General features: G+C 42.9%; 1 protein-coding gene across 1 annotated transcript; it reads left to right on the top strand.

Moving 5' to 3' along the window:
- The first annotated feature begins 3,743 nt into the window (after positions 1–3,743).
- Positions 3,744–8,924, top strand: LOC308287814 (zinc-binding protein A33-like). The gene is made up of 3 exons (XM_080729102.1): positions 3,744–4,246; positions 4,908–5,125; positions 6,697–8,924. The coding sequence occupies exons 1-3, from the start codon at positions 3,989–3,991 to the stop codon at positions 7,661–7,663; spliced, it is 1,443 nt and encodes a 480-aa protein (XP_080585228.1). The 5' UTR covers positions 3,744–3,988; the 3' UTR covers positions 7,664–8,924.
- Positions 8,925–12,928: the final 4,004 nt, after the last annotated feature.

The raw sequence follows: 12,928 nt of genomic DNA, 5'->3' as shown, positions 1-12,928 counted from the left end.
AAATGTTTTCATTCACTGCTTTCAATTGCTTTAGCGATTTTAGTATTTTGATTTCAGTGGGTGGGGGCAAGTGGCTAAATATGTATTTTTAAAACAAGTTTAAAGCAAGAAATTCTGCTAACAATTTTGATTACAAGTATATATATTTTCTCCTTAGAATTGCTTGTTTGATCCCCGTTGCAGATCTATATCACTGCTTGGGACCTAAAGAAGTCCTGGAGGGGGTTCCAGGGTCACCAGTTAGGACCCAAAGGAAGGATCTTATTGTTTAGGGTCTTACTCTTGGCTCTGTAAACACTGAGGATTATAAAGTGTAGATTGGAGCCCCAATGTTACACATCATGCATGGCCTTGTGTTGGAATGGAGACCAGGTCCTGTATTTATCAAACCTACCAGCAGCATCACAGGCTGAAATCTCTTAACCCTAATTTATGCTCTGTATAATACAACGTGTAGCTTGACGATGCAACGTGTTATGGCGCCACGGTCACCTTAATGGGGTTAACATACTTTCTTTTTCATTCAATTGTTAAATTGTGACATTGATTGATTGATTGATTACTTTATCAGCAGTTTTCAGAGGAAATCACAGGAAAGTACAGTTGGATACACGGTCTGCTAAGAGGATTTAAACCCAAGAAAGCACTATGGCTCATTTCCATTGGGGTCCTTCCTCCCTTGTACTCAATTCATTGAATAATCAAACATAAATATCAAACATATCAGACGCTACATTACCCAAAAGGAAATATTAAGTAAAGTATTTAATTCAGTCTGACCAGAAGCAGGTATAAAACATAAAAATGACCAAAGTAGGTTTTATCAAAGGCAGTGCCATGGACCCCCCCCCCCTTCCCCCCAGCAAAGGAAACCTGCTTCGGACATTCTAAGGCAGGGGTCTTCAACAGGGGGTCCTCGGAGTTACTACAGGGGGGCCGCCAAATCTTTGTGATAGGATCATTCTTTTAAATTAACAACTTGAACCCTCGCATCCCTATTCTGAGGGGAACTTTAGACAAAAATAGCAGATCTACAAGCTCTCAACGCCTCGTGCTGCTCTCAACGCCTCGCATCACACGTTTTCGGCAAATAGGTTTGGTGTAGAGGTAAAAAAAAAAGAGCAGACCAAGTAGGCCTACATAGTGAAAGGTCAAGTTAACTAAAAACACAAATACAACATAGATTGATGACAGTGCTGTCAAACATGACTGAATCTATCTCTATCGATGAAAATCTGCATCACACATTTATACAATATGTAGTGGGGGTCCATGCTTCATCTCTCTCTCTCAGCTAAGGGGTCCTTGGGCTGAAAACGTAGAAGATCCCTGTTCTAAGGAGAGAATACATATAAATAAGATTCAGCAAGATTTCATCTTCAGAGGAGGATATACTTGTATGTTGGGTTGTAGCTATGGTAAACAGACATAATGCCAACACATTGCATCATGAAACATCCCACAGCTGCCATGGTACAATACAGTAGTTGGGGGAAAAAGTGTATCAAATCTATGTTTATTTGCCTTTCATACAGAGTTCTGGCTTCCTCCGTTTGGTTATTTGGCCTTCAGTTTCACAGTCTGGACTGGAACTATGATGATATGAAAGAGGAGATGACATTGGTAGGGTTTTTCATGTGAGCCTCTCTCCTCTGTTTTCCTTAATGCCAAACTCGCTGCAGCAATAAGTGAGTGTAATTTTAGCACCCGAAAAAAATCACCCGGTTTTTCTATTTTTGCATATGAGTTGTTTTCAGTGTCCACTTCTTTCCCGTGTGTCTAATTATTCACATACATTTTGTACAAAGACTCAAATTGCAGTTACAAAAGCAGAAGTAGCCTAGTAATACACACATGTGTGTACCCATGTGATGCACACAAAGATACAGGTACATTTTGAGGTACAATTTAGTACTGAATCCTACACTGGTTCATCAACATCTAACCGTAATCCAACCAATATGTTGTTTGTAGGGAGGTGGAAGTCTTGTCATCCCTAGCAGTAAACACGTGAGGCTGGCATATCATATATTGTACATTGTTTATGGCAGTTTCAATTTCACAAGGAGCAACCTGATAAGATAATGTCTTTGAAAACAAACCACAACTAGGCTACTTTCTTGGTTCAGTCTTTGTAGTAGAGAGTAGAGACTAGTAGTAGTAGTACTAGTAATAATAATGATAATAATAATGCCAAATATGTTGCTCTTGCTTTCAATCTCTCAAGCTTTTAAGAATTCAATTAATGAATTATACAACGCAAAAGATAGATAGATACCTTTATTATTCCATGAGGGAAAATCAGGCGCAAGATTGAATCCATGCAATTGCATTTCAGCACTTTTATTGTGAGGGCATATCTTCCAGAGAGGATGTCACATTTTCCACCAACACAATCCACTGATACTTATCAATTCAACATAATATGTCTCTGTGTTTAGAGCTGACATGATGGTGAAGCCGTAAATTCTTCACCGGGTAACCTAACCCCAGCGCCTCTTGTGTGTGTGTGGTAGGAACTGTCAGTCACTCCTCACAAAGAATTCCACTATTATTTCACTCTGCACAGTGGTTTAATGTTACTGCCGTCTATAGAAAGGCCGGAGAAGTGAGAACTAGTCACCTAATGAAAGGTCTGCTCAGGCTCCTCTGATACCTCAGGTGGGATTACACCTGTTAACACCACAATGGAGGAAGGGCTCATATAAAGAGCTGGATGTTATCTGAGTGTTTTGGTTAAAGCATGTCATTACTTACACCAGCAGAGCGCACAAGTAGGGTGATGAGGGCTGTCTGTATGTACAGTATGTATGTGGCCATATCTGGGCCTTCAGCCAATGAGGGAGCATACCCACAAACAATTCTCTGAAAACACACTGATGGCTGGTACCCTCTTTTTCAGCTGTGCGGAAATTACAATAATTATACAAAACGAGTATGAAGAGAAAAGAGAGAATACAGAATACGTAAGTGAATAAAGTAACATGATCAAGAGAGAATTCCATTGCATGTTAATCAATTAAAACAGGTACAGTTTAGATTGAGTTACATCCACTGAGGTGGGATCTCAGTTAAATCTTGTGTTTTCCATTTGAGAATCATCAGTGGGCTTTTCACTCTCACTTAACCTCCGCTCCACAAGGGGGAGACAGCGGAATAATGTGCTCCCCACTGTACGGAATGGATCCATGGCTGGGAGGGACGGCCCCGCTGATTGGCTACTCGGTTGTTGACATGTAAACCATAGCCTTCCATCGTAAGACCGTGAGGCGCATCAAAACAGCAAATCTCCATTCTCCCAGCTCGTTGTAAGCTTGTAGATCTGCTGTTTTTCAGCACGCGGCTCCGTCGTACGACGAAGTTCAACGTTGTTGTGGTAGTAGCTCAAGACGGCGAGTTGCGTGTATCTAAAAAGCATCTTGGTGGCTCGTTCTGCTAAAAGAGCGCTTGTTTTCTGTGGAGACGACGGAGGCGCGCCGTCTCAAGCGGACTTTATCCACGGTGAGACAACGGCCGCACGCCGTTCGCCGTGTCGAACGTTGCGAAGGTCGCATGAGTCGACTCAGCGCGGTTCGAGTTGTAAACCAGGAGGCCAGAAATACATCACCCCGACTTTCGGCACCTCCGCGCGGTCCAAGTGAACACAGCGGAGCGCTCCCTACCTCCGGTCCAGCCAATCAGAAGCTTCCGCGGGCGGGTCTTTATACAGGACACTTCCGGATTCCAATGTGAGACGACAACAACAGGAGTCAGAAGGTCTGGAACACACAGTTCTAGTAAAACATAAAGGTTGAAAATATAAACATTCACATGAGATATATTAGGAATTCCGTCGAAAACATTTGAGCTTTAGAACACGCTTTCCCCCAGCCGGGGAAGCTTGAAACGGGCCGTTATCAGCCAGGGAAAAGCTAACTGTCCACTCCGTTAGCCATCTATCACCAGCACCACCTGTGAATAAGACAGGACAATAACAACGGATAACAACATGGCTACCGGCGGGGGTGCCAACGAAGACCTGAAGAAGGAGCTGATCTGTCCCATATGCTTGGACTACTTCAAGGAGCCCGTCATACTGAACTGCGGCCACAACTTCTGCCGGGTGTGCATCTGCATGCACTGGGACGAGAGCGGCGGCCACCTGGAGGGCTACGAGTGTCCCCAGTGCAGAGCCGTGTTCCACAAGGCCAGCTTCACCAAGAACTTCCTGGCCCAGAACCTGGTGGACAAGCTGGACTCTCTGCAGGTTAGCATTATGAAGTTTAATATAATATTTACCTGTTGCACACAGATTCACATATGCTTTGAAGTTGGCGTTTACACAAAGTTAGGTTGCAGCTACTGGAAGAAATGCTGTTGGTGTATCCCAGTGTTTCTCAAACTTTTACATTTCAAGGTCTCCCCTTATCTCTGACAGTGTACAAAGTGAACCAAATGAACCCTAACGGGTTCATTTGGTTCACTTTGTACACCGTCAGAGTTACAGACTTGTATGGGTCCATTTAGACCCCCCTAAAGGCACCCACACAGTCCCTGGAATCCACTTTGAGAAACACTAGTGTATCCATCCAATATACTTTTAAACATTTTATGTACATTAATTGATGATGCTCTTTTTATTCTGTTTGCTATTTTTTTTTTCACTCTCTTTTCCTTAAATCTTTCTACGGCATTTTTATTCTGCTGTTATGCTGCTGCGTTGTCTGAAAGAAGCCAAACCAAAATAAGTTTCACTCTTATCTACCCGTACACAAGTTGTAACGATAACGTACAACCTTGAATCTTGGCAGTCTATATGCTGCTGCATTGTCTGAAAGAAGCCAAACCAAAATAAGTTTTACTCTTATCTAAATATCTACCCTGTACACAAGTTGTAAAAAATAACGTAGAAACCTTGAACCTTGCAGTCTTTGGGCTCTGGCTCCACGCCCGCCAAGCCCGTGAAAGTGGACAGCAAGTGTGAGAAGCACGGCGAGGAGCTGAAGCTGTACTGCCACACGGACAAGAGGCCCATCTGCGTGGTGTGCAGGGAGTCCAGGGTGCACAGGCACCACCGCGTCGCCCCGGTCAGCGAGATCGCCAACGACATGAAGGGAGAGCTGGAGAGCAGGCTGGCGGTGCTCAGGTGCGTGCAGTGGTGTTAAAGTAACTAAAGTACATTTACTTAGGCAGTGTAAGTGCAGTTTTGAGATATTTGTATTTTAGTACTTCCATTTACCAATACTTTTAATCCCACTACATATATCCACTACAAATATTGTACTTTTGCTCCACTACATTTACTTGAAAACTTAAATTACTAGTTACTTTGTGGATTTATTATTACAAAACATACCACTTCAAACCACTTCAAACCACTTCAAAAAGACAAAAATGGGTAAATTCTCCTTCTACAACACTTCCACCCAGGTGTGGAATTCCTTGACTAGCTCCCTTAAAACAGCTCATTGGCCTTCAAAACTGCCCTGAAAACTCACCTTTCAGGAGGCCAGAGGCGGAGGTAGTTATCATCACTTCTCCCATAGACAGGTGAGAAGTGAGCACCCCCCTTACCTTTGCCCCACCCCCTTGTTTCCCCTATCCTGTACATATAGGGTGCGTTCGGAAATGCGCACTCAACGCACTGGTGTGCCATGTTGTCGTTCGTTTATTCGGTGCACTTGGTGCGTTCACTGCGTTGTCGTTCGGAAATCCAGTGCGCGGCGCACTGGTGTGTTGAGTGCACGCACTCACCGACCCTACTCAGAAGATGGGGTTTGGCGGTGTGGTGCGTCGGTGCGGTGTTTTGATTGGTTGGTTTTCATGGCCATGTCTCGAATCATGCTTCTCAGCTGTGAACAATGAAGGAAATTACCGCAAAATGCAGCATTTGCAGCTTAATTGGTCGTTTGGGCTTGATAGTTTCACACGCATTAACGTGTAAACTAACAGCAGGTATGCCAATGCTATGAATTACATCTCCTTTCAATATCAACGTTACGTTAGCATACGTAGCAACTGCTGCTTTTCAGAAAGTTTGCCTTCAGAGTGAAAAAGCTCACAGCTGCCTCTTAAAACTGGTCGTTCGTAAATAAGCCACACTGAACGCACTCTCCAACGTCACGCCCACTGCACTCACTACACTGAGCACACACCCGGTGCGGGTTTCCGAACGCACCCATAGTGTTTTTATAACTGCGATGATATTGAATGTTTTCTTTGCTTGCTATTTGTTATGTCCATGAATTGAATAGCAAGGACTTTCAATGTAAAAAAGATTGTTAAAGGACCAATTGTTCCTTTTAGGCAGGGTGTTTAACTGTACTTGTACTGTACTACATTTTTATTGTATTGACTATACTTGTACTGTTCTCCATTTTTGTCTAATGAAGTTTTCAATCAATTCAACCCTATACATTCCGACCTTTTAAAAATAGCCGATCTACAAGCTCACAATGCATCGCATTGCAACTCATCGTGAGCTTGTAGATCTGTTATTTTCAAAAGATTTTTATACATTTGAAAACTTGAAATGGGGCATTCTGCATAATGAGTACTTTCTACTTTTAAGTACATTTTGATACCAATACTTTTGTACTTTTACTCAAGTAAATTTTGAATTCTGGACATTTACTTGTAACATAGTATTTCTTACATTGCAGTATTGATAATCTTACTCAGTAAAGCATTTGAGTACTTTTTTCCACCACTGCTCAGGTGGCACAAGACACAGTGCGTCAAGGTGAGGACGGCTGACGAGAGCACCAAGAGCGAGGCCCGGCAGAGGAAGCGGAGGCTGAGGGAGAAGATCGAAGCAGACATCGGCGTGCTTGTCCAGTTCCTGCTGGACGAGAGAGACTCACTGCTGGAGAGCCTGGACGCCGATGAGAGAGGGGCCGTGGCGGCCCTGGACGACAACCTGGAGAAGGTGGAGGCCGAGTTGGCCAGAGTGGACAAAGAGATCGCGGACATCAACGCCCACCTCACCAGCAGAACCAGCTTCGAGAACCTCAATAAAACGTACGAAGACGTCTTGCGCGCCAAGCCCCTGATGACTCCTGTGCCGGCCGAGAGCTCGACCGGCTGGTCGGACTTCCCGGATCCCTTCCAGCTCATCATCTGGAAGAAGATGATGCACGTCCTGCACACCATGCCTCAGAACCTGACCATGGACCCGGACACAGCTCACCCCGCCCTGTTCATCACAGACTTCGACACCAAAGTGGAGGAGGGCCACATCCGCCTGCAAGATATCCCTGACCTGCCCGAGCGCTTCAACCGATTCGGTGGCGTCCTGGCCACCGCGCACTACAGCAGCGGTCAACACTACTGGGAGGTGGATGTGAAAGACAAGGGCGTGTGGTACCTGGGAGTCACGTCCGAGTACAGCAACAGGAAGGGCTTCGTCAACCTCTTGCCGTCCACCGGGTACTGGAGCATATGCCTTCAGGACCGGCTGTACGCCAACGAGGAGGACGGCCGGGTGCCCGTGGCCGACTACTGGAACTCACCGCGGGTTGGCGTGTACCTGGACTACGACAACGGCCGCGTCAGCTTCTATGACGCCGTCACCATGAAGAAGCTGTACGTGTTTGACACCTGCTTCGATGAGCCCGTCTACCCTTTCTTCAGCCCCGGAAAGAACGATCCTGGGAGCAGACTTCAGATATGCCACTATTATTGATGTTTTAGTTTTTTTGTTCTTTAGCTGTTTTCACTGGGCAGTGAGCCGTATATCTGCAGTTAACTGATGTGTATCAGTTCTTCAATAAAGATCTGTAAGATAAAGCAGCCACGTAGAATTTCCCCCTTTGGGTGTGAGAATTTGAGCCAAACGGGTAGCAGAGTCAAGATTACTCAAAATGTCTCTGATGAGGTCTCTTATGCTGATTTTGAGGGTGAAAATGTCACATGAACATTGACATGTAAAGCCAAAAGTTCAGTATATTGTTTTAGGACGTGGATGGGAGTCAATACATTAGGTTACCTATTAAACTAGGTAGCCTGAAGCCCGATTTATTGTCAGTATCGCACGCACCATTCCCTGAAAATGGCCGATCACGTCGCATCAGCAATGTGTTGTGAGATTGTAGGTCGGCCATTATTGTTACACTACAACGCCATGTGATGGAGCATAAATGATTTAAAAATGTAATAGAACCCCTACTCTTCTTGAACAATCAGGCAAGTACTGGCAACAGTTGCCAAATGTGTCATCTGTATCGTTTTTTTTGCTCTATTTGTACAGATAAATTATAAATGAATGTATGTATAATTATTTGTTTTGGCCTTGGAATCAAGTTTTGATTGGTTATGTTATGCATATTGCCATATTTGAGTTGCAAAGTGTTCTGAAGCCACATTTCATGTTCTTTACTTGTGTTTTATTGAAGCAATCTTCTTAAGATATAGGTCAGATTACCTATTCATTTGAATGACAGATTATGTTGCCAATTGATTGGCATTTTATAGAATTTAATAGAAAAGTATAGGCCATTTTATTTACCACTCTGCACACGGGTAAACCTGTAGAACTGGTTGCTACTGCTATTCAATGACCAAATGGGAGGTTCTCCACATACTGTATTAACCAGGTTGCCCGCAAAGAAGTCTCAAAATATGAAAGATGAGTGAATTCAACTGTGTATGGTATATTTAATTACCATTTGCCATTATCATTTTGGGCATTATCTTACACAAACATCACCAGGATGAATGCCGTTAAATCAGATTCTCTGATTGTTGTCCAAAGTGTTCATATTTTTGGTCCTGATAATCTGTGGCCAATGACTCTAGTGTCAAGATGCTGAGTCAAATGTGTTTCATTTATTTGAACACCACCTGATTCCTATTTTAGTTACGATTATATTTTGTATTTTAAAATTAACAGTTTTTGCTGTTCTTTACAGCTATGCCACATGTTTAATGCTATATGTCCTATTCTACATGGCTCGAAAAGGACATCTATCTATAATATTTTGTAATTTAATAAACACTAAAATGGATGTACTCCTTTTTCATTTTTCTCTTTTGTCCTGAACTCAGTTTCTAGGAGTTTATGCTGCTGAAATGGTTCCCCTTTTTATCCATGTCCTGTTAAACTTCTTACATTTGCTAATAAATGTAACATTTCACATACAAAAATAACATTGATGATGAATGAATGCACATCATCAACCATTGTACACATTTCTAATAATTATACTCTAGCAATGACGGGTGGTGTGTCGTTTAGACAACGTGTTTACTCTGTGAGATCTTTGAGAGGTAGCCATTAGTCTATTCTTAATAATAATTTAGTTTACACAGCCTTTGGGGGGGCAGGGTGCCAACTTTAGATGTATCAGTAGAGGGTAATTTAAGTTGATTTATATATAAATAAATACTATTACATGCCATATTACTGGCAGATATCAGCAAAGTATATTTATGTCTGTATTAACAATATGTAACATTCATGTTAACCGAATTTAAACCCGGGTTGTAATGGAAGTTTTTTTTAATGTTTCTTAAGATTCAGAGATGCGTGCAGCAAACCCATGTTTTTAGGAATCAATCCATTCTTTATATGTAGTCATCAAGTTATAGAGAAACGGTATGCCTGCTTCTCAGCCCCCCAGCCAGTGGGGGGGCTGGGAGGCAGGCATGCCTCCACAGGTAACAGATGTAAAGTCCTTACATGGGCATGGGCCTAGTGCAGGGGTGCCCAACCTTTTTTGAACCAAGGTCTACTTTAAAATTTGCCACCTAGCTGAGGTCTACCAGCCCAAAATGTACCGTAACACCCATTCAATATACACGTGAAAAACAGAAAATATTAATAGGGATTATAACAGTGTACTCACTGTACTGTACTGTACTCATACTGTATAGTAGGAATTGTAATTGAATGGAACGATTGCAACTTCTCACATTGGGCATACAGACAGCATGACCATTTATTGCACACTCTGCATACACACTGACAACACACTCACACAAAACATGTGGATTATGTCAAAAGTCACTGATAGTTCTCTTTTCTTTATATATATTTTTTTTCTTTTTCTTTTTTATAGTTTTTTTTTATTTTTATTTTTTTTGTCCTTTATTCCATGTCAGTCTCTTCCTTAGTGGGAAACCTGGCACTGGGAAGAGGAGGCTAGCTTGTCAAAGTCAGGGTCGTATGAGCTGAGTGCAAGTTTTAGGCAGGCCACAAGGTGCTCATCTGTCATTGTGGATCTGTACTTTGACTTGATGAACTTCATGTGAGAAAAAGCAGACTCACACAGGTAGGTTGATCCAAATAAAGCAGTTATGATCATGGCACATCTCCTGAGGTTAGGATACTTTTCAGGCATCAATAGCTCCCAGAACTCTCCCTTAGTCCCTAGCTGTGTTGCCCTGGATTTAATTTCGATGTCATTTTGAAGTTTGATGATCTCGTCCTCCACAGCAGAGCTGTCCAGGTTACACAGTGAGGCCACTTTGGGTGTGATGTCGTCCACATCCACATTTCCAAATGGAAAACACATGTAGCTTGCAACAGGTTCTATAGCTGCAAAGTCTGTGAAGCGCCTATCAAACTCTGATATGATGCTTTCAACTTGCTCCGCATAACGTGTGCTATCAGGCTGTGCGTTGTCCCCAGCCTGACGTTGAACTTCAGCTTGCATGTGAGGAAAGTTGCGCAGGTCACTGCGCCGCAGCCGTCTTGCCCACATTTCCATTCTGCTTTTAAACCCGTTCACTGAGCTGATCATGTTTATCACACATTTATTCTTTCCCTGCAATTCTAAATTCAGGTCATTTAGCCCGCCAGTGAGATCGGTTAAAAATGCCAAATCCAAAAGCCATGTGTTGTCCTCTAGCTGTGTATATTCCACATGTTTACCAAGCTTGAGAAACTCTTTAATTTCAGGCAGCAACTCGCTGAATCTGTCAAGAAATTTACCTCTGCTCAGCCACCTTACATCCGTGTGCAGCAGCAGGTCTGTGTGCTCTCCCTCTGTCTCCTCCATGTGAGCACGGAACAGCCTCCTCTGTAAGCCCCGTGCCCTCACAGAGCACACAATCTTCATAGCGATCTCCATCAAACAGATTGGTTTTTCTTTTAAATAAACAAAAAAGTAATCCTCCTCCCATTCTTTGTGGAAATGGTACGTTTTGGGTCTCTTGGCCTGCGCTTGTGCCATTTTTGTGTTTCTCAAAAACAGCTGTCTTCCTTATCGCTCGGACACAACAACTACTTCCCACAACAAAAAGCATGCACCGGGCGGTGACCTGTGAGTGACCCTGTGATCGACCAATGATAGCTCTCAATTCTTAATTTATTCACGTGCAGTAGCCCCCCCCCCCTCCCTCCCCGATGTACAAGCAAACAACATGATGGAATCGATGCATAGTGAACTTGTAGAGAGCTTGTAGATCTGCTATTTTCGGTACAGTACAGACACACACACTACTACACGTTGAGTTGAGTTCAGTCAACATCATCCACTCGCTCGGAGTCGTTTCACTGAAACGCCCGATATATGTCCTCCCCCCCGAATTAATAAATTATTTATTTGAAATCATCTCGCGGTCCACTGGTAACCAGCCCGCGATCTACCGGTCGACCGCGATCGACTGGTTGGGCACCCCTGGCCTAGTGTATAGCTAACTTACAGCCTCCAACAGTTTAGGATATTTTGTAAATAGATTGGTGGGAAAACAGCTGTTGGCAGGGAGCTGACACAGGGAAAAGGGTTCCACGGCAATCACCTGTTTGAGAGGTTTGTATGACAAAAGCCCTGTTTTCACAGAAGCCTGCCAGCCTGGTATCCCCCAACAAGTTCCACCAACCAACCAGTCTGTGTCTCCATCTCTTTGTCAGTCACTCTTATATCTTAACATCTAAGCAAGAACAAACATAAAAGGAGGTGTCTTAAGGTATTACCCCCTGGCTAGGGCCAGAGGTTATCAGGTGGGGTGTGGCCTAGAATCTATCTCCTTATCAAAGGAGAGAAGTCTGGTTACCAACCACAGTGGGTGTGTGGAGCAAATGGAATCTCAATATACCGGTACATACAATCGTGAAATGATCATCAATATTTGACAGTCCTATACTGCCATGACATTAATCTGGGGAGAAATTGAAATTTAATTAAATTGAATTTGTGTCAAACCATTGTGTCAATGGTTGTGTCCGGATACAGGATGTAAATGTCTCAATAAAAGTGCAGAAAGACCAAAGACCCACAGTGAATCCTTGTCTGCAGGACCCCTGTCTCACTACCATACAGATTGGGCAAAATAACTTTTAATACATTATATGTTTGAATAAAATGTCAATACCGTATGTATGTATATGTATGTATGTATGTATGTATGTATGTATGTATGTATGTATGTAAGTAAGTATGTATGTACTATGTATGTATGTATGTATGTATGTATGTATGTATGTAGACCCTACTATGTATGTATGTATGTATGTATGTATGTATGTGTGTGTGTATGTATGTATGTATGTGTGTGTGTGTGTGTGTGTGTGTGTGTGTGTGTGTGTGTGTGTGTGTGTGTGTGTGTGTGTGTGTGTGTGTGTGTGTGTGTGTGTGTGTGTGTATGTATGTATGTATGTATGTATGTATGTGCTATGTATGTATAATGTATCGTATGTTACGTATGTAATGTAGTATGTAACCAGGGTTGTCAACATTGGACTGTCAGAATCCAGGAGATTTATTTTTGGGGGGCGCGCGGAACTCCCCAACCGGGGTCTGGGGGGTCCTCTCCCCAAAACGTATTAATAGATATATTTTCCTGTGTTCTGTTGAATTTTGTGCATGTTTGATACATTTATCAGGCTTACTTTACTAGCATGGGTACAATTTCAGCCTTAAAATGCCAAATGTTGTTGTACAGATTTGATGACTGAAGCAAAAGGACATCTTTAATAATGATTTCTCATCTTTAAGTCATTACTTAA

Source organism: Nannobrachium achirus, assembly GCF_963921795.1.
Source record: "Nannobrachium achirus genome assembly, chromosome: 6".
In the NCBI taxonomy this organism is placed as follows: Eukaryota; Metazoa; Chordata; class Actinopteri; order Myctophiformes; family Myctophidae; genus Nannobrachium; species Nannobrachium achirus.
Note: the sequence above shows the minus strand (reverse complement) of the source record. Positions and strands in the feature narration are given on the sequence as shown.

What these genes read in the sequence shown, in the direction of transcription:
- LOC308287814 (XM_080729102.1), top strand. Translation starts at nt 3,989, where the DNA reads ATGGCTACCGGCGGGGGTGCCAACGAAGACCTGAAGAAGGAGCTGATC. An exon ending in ACAAGCTGGACTCTCTGCAG is followed by an intron (nt 4,247 to 4,907) that starts GTTAGCATTATG and finishes TGAACCTTGCAG; the next exon opens with TCTTTGGGCTCTGGCTCCAC. An exon ending in AGCAGGCTGGCGGTGCTCAG is followed by an intron (nt 5,126 to 6,696) that starts GTGCGTGCAGTG and finishes ACCACTGCTCAG; the next exon opens with GTGGCACAAGACACAGTGCG.